The following is a 12,725-nucleotide window of genomic DNA, read 5'->3' as shown; positions in this document are numbered from 1 at the left end:
CTCAAAGTTGGGAGAGTGTGTATGGTAATGCCAAGAGTACCACTACACATGCAACTGCATACATGGGATACGTTTCAATACAAAATAAGTTTTTTTTTTTGGGGAAATTTCACGGACACCCCCTGTAAGTATCCAATACGTCATAAACTTACCAAACTTGGTCAAAATGGCAACCTTCCCCCTGACGTTAAACAGGGTTACCCCCCAAAGCTAAAATGTCGATTTTACCCTCTTAGTATCACCCAAAATAGAAAATGTCGATTTTACCCTCTTAGTAATTTTTAGGGAAAAATTACTAGGGCAAGACCAGATTCTTCCCGTTGGAGCGCGAAGAGCAGAACCACCGTGGGCGATTTCATCTCCAGCGATTTCTTCCAGCTTTGTCGAGAATTAAGTTCTACGATTTCTTCTCCGGTGACCATTACTTGGAGCAACTCATCATCATCCATCTGCAGAAAGGGAAAACAAGAAATTGTAAGTGAACTATTAACCTAGGGTTCCATTAAACTGTTCAATCAAGATTTTTGTGTTCTGGATTATTGGATGTCCATTTGTGTTGCATAATAATCTAATCATTTTGATGATTAGTGTTAAACATACACAAGAAGTCATAACTGTAGATTCCCCTGCTCTATAGATTTTCCTTCTCTTTTTCACCTTACTTCCAAGTGACCGGATAATTTTTTCTGTACTGTATATTATGTTTCATTCATTTCATAGGGTTTCACAACACTGTTAACACGGTTTTGGTGGCTAAAGGCTTGGTTCACCTCATCTGGATGTAGTAGGAATTTAGTTCACAATATCGATATTTATTGGCTGGCTCTGAGGGATCATTTTTGTTTACCTAAAAAGTGTAAAGATGACTCTTTCTGGGTCATGGTGAAGGTTATAAGAAACTTGTGAAGTGAGACTATGTAATGAGAGGAAAACCGTGAGAACCTCAACCACAGAGTGAAAAAAGCTTACTATGACTGTGGTCACACTTGTTCTTTTGTAGTGAAATCAATTATTCAAATGTTCACACAACCAGCTGCCCGTGAAAGCCAAGCGAAGGCCCGATAACAAAGGCTGGAGCTTCAGTTGGGATGAAGATTCGTTACTGTTGCAGCTCAAGGATGGCTTGCCTAAAGACATGGAAGTTATCTATGTTGGGCTGTTGAAGGTCGAAGTAGAGGGGAATGAGCAGGACGATGTGTCTCAGGTTCTGCTCGAGAAGTTCAAATCTGTACCTGCTTTCCTCCCTTCAGATGTCTTCGACAAATTCTATCGGGGTTTCTGTAAGCAGCAGCTCTGGCCTCTGTTTCATTATATGCTCCCATTCTCGGCTGATAATGGTGGAAGGTTTGATCGTGCTCTTTGGGAAGCGTACGTTTCTGCGAATAAACTCTTCTCGCAGAAGGTGATCGAGGTGATTAACCCAGAAGATGACTACGTCTGGATTCATGACTACCATCTCATGGTGCTTCCCACCTTCTTGAGAAGGCGCTTCAACCGTTTGCGAATGGGTTTCTTTCTCCACAGCCCATTTCCTTCATCTGAGATCTACAGGACTCTACCTGTTAGGGAAGAGATCCTCAAGGCACTGTTGAATTCAGACCTGATTGGTTTCCACACTTTCGACTATGCTCGGCATTTCCTCTCCTGTTGCAGTCGGATGTTGGGTTTGGATTATCAATCCAAGAGAGGTTACATTGGGTTGGAATATTATGGAAGGACTGTTGGGATCAAGATCATGCCCGTTGGAATCCACATGGGTCAGATTTGTTCTGTGCTGAGACAGGCTGATGAGGAGTGGAGGGTTGCAGAGCTTAAGCAGCAGTTTGCGGGGAAGACTGTATTGCTTGGCGTTGATGATATGGATATCTTTAAAGGGATTAATCTGAAGCTCTTGGCAATGGAACAGATGCTCAAGTTACACTCCAAGTGGCAGGGAAGGGCTGTACTTGTTCAGATTGCGAATCCTGCCAGGGGTCAAGGGAGAAATCTTGAAGAGATACAAGAAGAAATACAGGCGAGTTGCAGGAGGATTAATGAACAATTCGGTCACCCTGGTTATGAACCGGTGGTGTTCATTGATAGACCTGTTTCGGTTAGTGAAAGAATGGCCTTCTACACTATTGCCGAGTGTGTCGTTGTCACGGCTGTGAGGGATGGTATGAACCTTACTCCGTATGAGTATATCGTGTGCAGGCAGGGTGCCTCTGTAGCTGGGTCGAGTTCAGAGTCAACAGGGCCAAAGAAGAGCATGCTGGTGGTGTCAGAGTTCATTGGTTGTTCGCCTTCACTTAGTGGAGCGATACGGATCAACCCATGGAATGTTGACGCCACTGCAGAGGCAATGAATGAAGCTATTTCAATGGCAGATGCTGAGAAACAGCTGAGGCATGAGAACCATTACCGCTATATAAGCACCCATGATGTGGCTTTTTGGGCGCGAAGTTTCTTGCAAGATTTGGAGAGAACTTGTAAAGATCATTTCAGGAGAAGATGTTGGGGAATTGGGTTGAGTTTCGGTTTCAGGGTTGTGGCACTTGATCCTAATTTCAGAAAGCTTTCCCTAGATGCCATTGTTGCAGCATACTCAAGGGCTAAGAGCAGAGCCATACTACTGGACTATGATGGCACTGTCATGCCTCAAACCTCCATAAACAAAAAACCAAGTCAAGAGGTTATCTCCATTCTTAACATACTATGTGGTGATGATAAGAACACAGTCTTCATTGTTAGCGGAAGAGGGAGGGAAAGTCTGGGAATGTGGTTTTCTCCATGTGAGAGGCTCGGGATTGCAGCTGAGCACGGTTACTTCTTGAGGTATGCATCTTTTTTATTTCTTTAGTGTTTTTAGAATATCCTTTATTTAAGCTCCCTTTAGTCTGGATTTTGAAATGCTACTGTTCTTATAATGGTATGATATCGTAGGTGGTTGCGTGATGATGAATGGGAAATCTGCGGGCAGAATATTGATTTTGGGTGGACACAAATGGCTGAGCCTGTAATGAAATTGTATACAGAATCTACGGATGGTTCTTCCATTGAAACTAAGGAGAGTGCCTTGGTTTGGCACCATAGGGATGCGGACCCCGGCTTTGGATCCTCTCAAGCAAAGGAGCTGCTGGATCACCTAGAGAGTGTGCTAGCAAATGAACCAGTTGCCGTGAAGAGTGGTCAGTTCATTGTCGAAGTGAAGCCTCAGGTACATTTTCTATTTTCAGTTGTGGCTTCAATCTTTGCTATCTAATTTAGCATGTGATTGTTTCTTTTGTTAAACCACTTTATCACCTGATTGAAGAATATAGTTTCAATCTGTCACCTTAACTAAAATCATCCAAACTATTTATATTTTTTGTGCTAGTGTCTCTCCCAGTGAAGAGTGGTATTGAATTATTATGGTGTGATGAAACTGGACGTATGTCTTTATTGTGTTAGCCCTGTAATGTGAGAGTAAACCAGGGGCATATGCTAATAATGTCTTGTTGCCTCGGGGATATATATATCTGATGTCTCTTGTCCTTTGGATTTCAGGGAGTCAGCAAAGGTCTCATTGCAGAAAAGATCTTCACTACCATGGCTGAGAAAGGGAGGCAATCAGATTTTGTGCTATGTGTCGGGGATGACAGATCAGATGAGGACATGTTTGAGATCATCGGTGATGCTATGAACAAGAATATCCTTTCTTACCATACTGCTTTATTTGCCTGCACAGTTGGGCAGAAGCCAAGTAAAGCCAAGTATTATTTGGATGACACAACTGAGGTCATCAACATGCTGGAAGCTCTTGCTGAAGCATCTGATTTAACATCCCCGAAATCATCTGATTCATCATTCCCCGAAGCAGGAACTGCAGAGGAGCCTTGACCTCTTCCTCCAGTGCTTCCTTGTCTTGGGGGACACCCGTGTGCTCTATCAATGAAAACTTGGGAAGATTATGGAAGCCTGGAACTGGAAGAGGCAATTGTCATTTGCACAGTTCAGTTAAATGAAAATTTTGTTTGAAGATTCTTTGTGGCCTACTGTGATTTGGGTGGTGGATTGCTAAAAAGAGTAAACACCAGCAGGTTGGAATATCCCTGTAAGTTATAAAGCAGTAAAGAGTACTCACATACTGACGGCGGGAGTATTTCTGCTGCATCGGCTCAAGCATTTGAATGGGTTAACCATTGCTAAAGCTTTATATATGTGGAAAGACTCGACTCAACTGAAAGAAATGAAAGAAATGCCATTTTTTTTTTGTGTAGCCATAGTTCACTTTCAGCTTTTTAGCGAGGAGCCAGACAACAGGGTTAGAAGATCTTTTGTGGCTGCCTAGAAACTTTTGGGAGGTGAGAGACAGCAGGACAAATGCATATATTGGCTGGTTGTTAGAATGTAATATGGAATATATTACTGATAATATAGTTGCTAATTTTTCCCCTTCCATTCTTTTGAGTGAAGTTGTTGTAGCTTCCTTTTACTCCATTGCTTATTTGGGTTATCTGAGTATGTGAATGTCGGAGACAAATATTCATGGGTCACATTGTGTTCTGCACCTGAAACTAAGACTTTCCCATGAAGAAAACCAATCCTAAATGTATGATGCTAAAGTCATTCCAATGAAGTTCAAGAATCCATGAATAATATCATATTTAAATTTTTTTTATACTGGTTCCAAACTGATGCAACCACTACTGTATCTAGCGTTTTTTTGGGTTTTTTTGCAGCTTTTCCAATACTGGTTGTTGGCCTGATGCACCCTTGTCCAGGTTGGGTTGGACGAGTTTTTAAGTGTTTACAGTTATTAAATTAAGGGAACAATGATAATCATGGATTTTGCCCAAAAATATACATGACAATCATCCCAGTTGATCAATTTATTGGAATAAGGTTTAGTTGACTTGTGTGATTGTGGATGATAATAATTGGAACAAGGCTTATTTGAGTTGAGTTGTGTAAGATCATTTCAGAAAGTAGGTTATTTCCAACTCTAGTTAGTTTAATTGCTGGTATGACTTTAAATTAATAATAAAAAGGATTTAGTTGGAAGAAGGCTTCGATAGGTTTTTGTTTGTATCTTACTACGAGTCTGAATTCCATCTTTTCAACAATTTGTCCCTATTTGCTTGTTTAATCCATTTAATTACGAGAAGTTGCTTCTTTCTGAAAGTAGGAGCAAATAATTATTGCTTGTTTCCAAAACTAGTTTGAAGTTAGTTTTATGGGAAAAAGTTCTCATCCGGGAGTGTGGCCTACGCCAGCACTCTCATGAGTCTATCTCTCTCCTTCCCATGTGAAAAGACATCTCTGCCCCTTTGTTTTAAGGAGGAGAGAGATAGACACATGGGAGTGCTGGCGTAGGCCACAACGCTCTTATTGGTTTCTCTCTCAAAACAGGCCCTTTTAAAGGACCGAACCTTGAGGGTCTGCCGACAGGAACCTAGGATCTTTCCAAAAACTAGTTGACTCCTTAGTCAATCAATAATCTGTAGTTAATAATCTGTGATTAAGAAGAGGTTTGATTGGTTGCTTAGTCAAAGAAGCATATTTGAGGTAAGAAAAGAATCCGAGGGTACACATCTACACACCAGTTTTGTTTGTTTGTTTGCAAAGAAGATGCTACAATCACACCCTAATCTGGGCTAATCAGAACATTGCATGTAGGACCGGCAGCGGAATGATTGGACCTCATGCCAAAACTACTTCCAGAGTCTAAGGGTAAGTCTGTCCATGACCTAATTGGATGAATTATACCTTGCAACATATGCATTTAGGTCATATTAATCATATAGACAAAGTCCCCTTGCATGTACAAAGACCCTGGAGAAAACCCTGAGTCAATTGGAGCCAAATTCTGCAACTTTTGGCATGTGCAGATCATGCAGGATGATCCTGCAAATGATCGAATGCATAGACCACACAGACAGTCCGCACATGCTTATTTTGCCCAGAAATGAAATCTTTGTGTTTGGACCCCACATGGTTTGACCTAGGACTTGACATCTAATGTTCCTAGGTGGCTTGGGACCTATTTGACCTATCCTAGTCATTGGGACACCTAATCTAATGCCCACTTTGGCCCAACTGTGTTTTAAACACTTTTAAGGCAAATAAGCTGTCCCAGCAAAACAAACCCTAAGGCTGCGTTTGGTAACGGTCTGAACAAAGAATGCCCGTTCTTGACTAGAAATGTTCTTTTGCGTTCTTGGTCTAGAACGGCGTTGTAAGACCGAAAATGACCGCTTGATAATGTTCTCAAGAACGCTGTTCAAAACGAAAATGATATTTGGTAAAATCTGTTCTTCCCTATTTGATATTAATTACAATAATGCCATTTCTTTGTCAATTATACCAAAAAAAGACTTGTAAAATCCTTTTCTCTTACCAACCTTAGCATAAAATTAAAATATCTCATTAACATAACCAAAGTAAGTATAAAAAGATGTCAAATTTCAAAGATGCCATTAAAATTAGGTTCTTGAGTGGATTAGTGGCATAACTAACTATGCTATGAATAGTTGAATAAAGAGGGCCTTGGTGGACTTGAACCATCATCCTCTTGGAACATGCTCATGTTCCAAGTGCTCTACCAATTTGAGCTAAAGGCCCATCAAGTTGTTAATGAATTAACACAACAGATTAAACCAAATTATATTCTCCATTCTTTTGGATTCTAGAAAGCCAGGAGATTCCATAGACTGAATGATCTTAACTAACTGAAACACTTGGCTATTTTGGACATGAGAAGTAAAGAAATTTTTTGTTTTTCAAAGAAAAGGCAATTAGTACAAACAGAAAAATGGTGGTGCCAATGCCAGAACCTTTTGAAATTGGTCCTAAGAGATAACATAGATGGGCCCTGCTCTTACCTGCCATTCATTGCTTCCTTTCACAGTAATTTCTTTGTCTTCCCCAATCCCCTTTCTCCTATGTGAGTGGAAAAAAGTAAAGGAAGAAAAGGTATGGATATGAACGTTGAATCAACTTATCATATGATAGTCCCCCCTAGGGTACCCAGAACAGAAATCAAAAGTTTAAGTTTGAACCATCCTCCCATGTCATACCCAGATCAATATCATCCAATCAAGTCCTTTTGGGATGAAGATCACATCTCATGATCAATATCTTATTAAAATCTGACCTGTTTCAAATTCTCTTGGATGGTTTTCACAGTGACAGATTTAGAAACCCAGATTTAAAAATAAATTTAATAACAGTAAATCAAAGTTTCAGATATGGTCCAAAAGCTGGTCGAAGGTCAATTATATGGAGAAGAATGGTTTCCCAAATTTTGGCTCAAATCTGATGGACAGATCTGAAGTAAATAGTGTTGGAATCTGATCAGATTTCTTGTTTGGGAGATATCACCAGTTTACTTTGCTGGTTGTGTCCATATGCGATTTTGCCTATTGGATTGGAATCTGAACTTTCCTTAGGGTTGCCTTGACCAAAACTAGCATGGTGTTTTCTGTAGTCATAAAGAGAAAAGGAAGTTGATAAGGACTTTGTTTATCAACATACTGTTTCCTAACCAGACAGTAACACCACTTTTATATAGATTTCATTCAACTTTAGACCTGTTTTTCCATCATGCAGAATATACCATCAGGTGAAACACCAACACTCAGCCATAAATTATATGCTACAATGTACCTACAGTATACCAAAGTAACCAAAAAAAGCCCATCCCACCTACAAATTTCCTTTTATTGTTTCCTACAACTAGAATTGATTTCTGCAGCCCCCTGTAGTGCACTGTTCTTCTCATTGATTCTATAGGTCAGAATATTATTTCCTACATTCAGGTTCAAATCCGTTGGCCTGCTTTAGCTCCTGCATATAGACAGCAAAACTGTCCATACTACTGTTTGTTTCCAATAGTTCTTGCTTGAATTTTAATCTTGTTTATCTATTCTGAGTTGTACAATCACTGAGAAGAGAAGATGGGAAGAGAGTTGGATGATAGATGGTGTGTATATCATACCAGCCTTCATGTTTTTATATTTAGAAAGCCAAATAAGAGTTACAAAGGAAATAGGACTCTAACACCTCTTGCCTAGCTAAGCCTAGAACCTAATTACAATAGGAAACTGAAATATAACTATAATAGGAAAGAGAAACAATATAACAATTAAATCCCAAATTACTTAGCTAAGACTACCCTCCCATGCATGTATCTTTAACAGGCTCCATTGAATGTCCAGCCCTTTTTGGGCCCATAAATGGACTCATGGATGACCCACAATTTTCAGTTCTAACAAGACTCCCCCCTCTTTTGTCTTTTATCTTCTGCTCTAGATTATGGAAGCTTTAATAACATAGCAAACTGTGCTTCATTGGCTCATTATTTGTTATTCCTTTTACCATATATAGTTCTGATATCTAATCTTGATTCATTCTTCCCTCTCTCTCTCTCTTTTTCCCCCTTCCTTTTTTTTTTTTTAATACCAATTACATCATAAACTACTCACAGAATAATGTAAATACAACCAACATCTCCATCGATCAGAAACTCTATGGATCTTAAGCTAATGAACTACTAAAGTTGTCATTTTACGCCTTACGCTACGTCTGAGTACCTTGAAGCATTCTCGATCTCTATCATTTAGTGAATAAAAGTGGTATAAAAACACTTCAAACGATTAGAAAGTAGTTCCTAGTTGCCTAACACCATCTTCAGAATATTTACTTCAATACCCAAAGCAAGTTAATCAAAAGAAGGGAGGAAAAAAAATCAAATGAACCAAATCAAACAATACATGGAAACGACAAAAATGGTGAGGAAAATTAGAGAAAATAAAAAATATGGAGGTACAACAATATTTACTTGGCAGATATCACATTTAGGGAGCTTGTTGGAGAGGCACTGAAGAAGAAGCCTCTGATGTTCGCTTGCAAGCTTGTTTGCTTCATGAACTTCAATGTCAAAGTTGCCGGTGCCTTCTCACACACATCACATTGGATTTTCATCTTCTTCCTTCTAGTCTTCTTTTTTTTTTTTCTGATAATTTTTTCTTCTTTTTCTCAACTCTTAAAATCTGTAGAAGAGTTCTTGGAGCTACCCAGATAGACTATTTTCAATAATCTTTCAAACACACACAGAGGTTCCTGAGAAACTCTGCAGAAAGGGGAAATAAGAGACTTCGAGTAAAGCAGAACAGACAGAGAAGTGGGTTTTGACAACTCTTTGAGCTATGAAACTGGTTGAGTCTCATAAGATTCAAAGAAGGCTGAGAAAACCCAAAAGAATGGAAAGAGGGAACAAAAAAAAACTCCAAAGATGTGAAGAAATAAAGAAGTAGAGAAAGACGAGAAGAAAGAAAAGAAGGAAGGAAGGAAGATGGGAATACGTGTAAGAAGAAAGACGTGTGGACAGTAAAGTGGTTGGTTAAGAATCACCATAATCGTATGAGGAGATAATGTTTGATTCTCATAATAATCAACGAAGCTTCGGTGCGATCTCCTCCTAAATTCACATGGCAGACAAGCACACGGCCTCTTCAAAATTCATATTCCATAATCTCAAATCATACCAAAAAAATCCCTAAAATTACAGATCATACAAAATTCCCAAATCATACCAAAAAAATTCCTAAAATCCCATACCTTTTCGGCTGAATCCTTCCAAGTATAGGGTTGGTGATCCAATTCCTGAGACACAATGACACACAAAAACCCCCATCAACCGCTGATTTTCGCACAACAGGGATGACCTAGACACACACACAGAGAGAGAGAGAGAGAGAGAGAGAGAGAGAGAGAGAGAGAGAGAGAGAGAGAGAGAGAGAGAGAGAGAGAGAGAGAGAGAGAGAGAAAGCCAGACAGAGAGAGAGAGAGATTGAGAGAGAGAGAGAGAGAGACAGAGAGAGGAAGCGAGAGAGAGATGAGATCATGGTTACCTTGGCCGTAGTTGCAGGTACCTTCTCTTCCTCTGTTCCTTCTATTCCCTTCTCTTCCCCCAAGGAGGCTGTTGGCTTCTTTTCTCGAAATCACGGGATTTCACGATATTGCGATGTAATTGTCGTTCTTGTTCTTTTGGTGATGAAAACCTTCGGTTCATTCTAAAAGAATGAAAAAACGAACCGCAAAGCCAAACACTTTTTCATGTTTTTTTGTTCTTTTTGAACAAAAGAACTTTTCAGAATGCTGTTCTGAACGTTACCAAACACACTCTAAGTGTTTTATTTTATAATTGGTAAACCCTAGCATCTACTCACATTTCCAGTAAGGAGGAGAGGAGAAAAAGTGGAGAGGAGAGAAAGGAAGATGAAGAAGAAAAGAAAAGGAAGAAGAAGGAAGAAGACTCCATTTGCTGACCCACCTTTCAATCCAAGCCATTCTTGAGCTCCACCACCATTCCAACACCTTTGGAGCTCAACCCAACCAAGGAGCTCGTGAGGAATAAAAGGATAGAGCTATTCCCAGCTCAGAAACACTTCCCCTTGCTATCCCAATTGATTTCCACAGTGACCAACCTCCTTCCCTCTTTGTTTCTATTGATTTCACTTAAGGTTTTAGGTGGTTGATTGCTAATTCAAGTTTAGACCTTAGGGCTTGTTGCTCTAATTGATTTATTCCTTCAATTGAATGTTGGAAGTATCAATTTCAAACCCTAATGTACAAATTCCTAGCCTCATTACCTAACCACCATTAAACCACCATTAATGCACCTTGAATTGGGGATTTCATGGTCTAGAACCTAATTCCAATGTAGAACCCTAATTGGGATGGGATCCAACGATCATTTGCAACCCTAGGAGGTTAGAATTACTCCCCATTGGAGCCCCTGTTGATTCCTTGGACATTGACCATCCACAACTTGGGCCATTGCTGAAATACAGCAAAAATGTCCTCAGCGTTCGATGTTTGTGGACTGTGTAGACATCATCCGCAGCTTCTTCATCAGGATTGGAATCTCTGCAGGAATTGTGGTCTGCCTGCACAGACCGCAGGCTTGCAGATGATGGAGTCCACAGACCGCAAGCACAGTTCGCACATGCTAAATTCCTATTGTTTCAAGGGTTTGACCCCCAGACCTCTTCCCAACTAATGTACACCTATAACTTGACGATCTAGGGTAATTTCCACCTGCTGTAAAGGCATACATGTGCACGGGAACCCAAGATCATTTAATTACGATGATTTCTTAGTGGATTAGATACTTGAACTTAATTTTGGAGTGTTTTTCCCATATGCCTTGTGAATGTCATACATGCATATGGTATGTTTTATATGCCTATCATGATAAGTGTGAAATGCTCACTATGAATGTTAGATTAGATTATAAACTCTTATATGAATGATAGGTTAGGGTTAGATGTTTTAGGTTGCAGACCATGTTCAATGCTACTAGCTAGGGCTTATGTTTAACACTTGATTATGTTATGGATTGCGTTGTGAATGAGAGAATGGTTGTGTAATGGACATGTGATGGATTAAGAATGTAAATTGTGGTTATGAGATGAATGTGTGAGGTGGGATCCAAGTGCCATGAGTCGGTGCTAGACTTGGGATTGCCATGAGTTATTTATTTTTATGCTCATGTAGAGATATTTGTTGCATTAGAGATAATTGCTACATTTAGGTTGAAAACGGCTTTGTGACCGGCCGACTGTGACTTTGGTATCACATTTTCCGTACTTTTGGTAGGTGTATGTGTACGATAGAGGGGACGAGAGGATAGTCGGGCCAATCGTGATTTCGGTACTATGGAGTCGACCTCTAGCATATACATATGTGTACCCTATCATGCATATAGTTGTATGCTGGTTAGGATGGTGCTATAACCCTTGTCAATAGGGGGTTAGGTGTCAGACAACCCATGGACGTGGCCCACCAAGAAGTTCAGATGCCGACCATTTTTTTGGACTAAACGCTAGGATGGGATTTATAAGAGGGGGTTTGTGGACGATCTATGGGGAGTTCAGTACCGTAGGCTCCCATCGCAACTCGGGTTTGACATCGTTGGGCTCCTCCATTGTTGGGACTAAGGATGATGCCTAGGGTATTACAAGTACTAGACCCCGACTTAGTTGTGGTGTTAGGTGGAAAATCAATCAATGCATTCATGCATCATATTATTTGTGAAATCATGAATACCCGTGCTTGCTTGTGTGATCTAATTGCTCACTAGGCTTGGTGAAGCTCATCCCTCGAGGGTCCTCTCTCTTTAGATGTGGATGTAGGTATGACGGAACCAACTGAGTGGATCCTACTTATCCTTATGGTGACGGGCTAGATGTATGGAGTGCTCTCGGCTAGGAGGAGCACAAAGAGGAATGTACATGTGAGGCTTGTGCGTACGGGGCACTGTAGGGCTTGAAGCCCATCGAAACAATTACATTACTTTATTCAGTTTTGGAAATGTAATTAAGTATGGTTCTATTCCTTGGTTTTTGGTATATATACTTGTATATAAATATAGTATGGATGATAAACCTTGTGGTGATGGAATAAGTTTCAACTTACCTATATGATATCATCTTATTAGCTTCCGTGATATTATGTTTTATGTTATTATGCTTCCACTGCTACTCTGATTGTATTTACATTATTGGTTTGATGATCATGGTACTGCAAATGTAGATCTAGATCTTGGTGTTGGTGTAGGATATAGGGGTGTATCCTAGTCACACTACCTAGCCTTAGGGAGTGGGGTGTGACAGTATGGTATTAGAGACATTTTGCTCTGCCATGTTCATCGACTGGTTCAACCCACAACTAATTTACTAAATGTTAGGAAACGCCTAATA

At 40.0% G+C, this 12,725-nt stretch overlaps 1 protein-coding gene across 1 annotated transcript; it reads left to right on the top strand.

Annotated features, from left to right (window-relative positions):
- Window positions 1-879: 879 nt before the first annotated feature.
- LOC122638844 (probable alpha,alpha-trehalose-phosphate synthase [UDP-forming] 7) lies at window positions 880-4,410 on the top strand. Its single transcript, XM_043831693.1, has 4 exons — window positions 880-888; window positions 1,034-2,814; window positions 2,923-3,196; window positions 3,526-4,410. Exons 1-4 carry the CDS (start codon window positions 880-882, stop codon window positions 3,856-3,858), a joined length of 2,397 nt encoding a protein of 798 aa, XP_043687628.1. The 3' UTR covers window positions 3,859-4,410.
- Window positions 4,411-12,725: the final 8,315 nt, after the last annotated feature.

This window comes from Telopea speciosissima, chromosome 9, assembly GCF_018873765.1.
Source record: "Telopea speciosissima isolate NSW1024214 ecotype Mountain lineage chromosome 9, Tspe_v1, whole genome shotgun sequence".
Classification (NCBI taxonomy): domain Eukaryota; kingdom Viridiplantae; phylum Streptophyta; class Magnoliopsida; order Proteales; family Proteaceae; genus Telopea; species Telopea speciosissima.
Note: the sequence above shows the minus strand (reverse complement) of the source record. Positions and strands in the feature narration are given on the sequence as shown.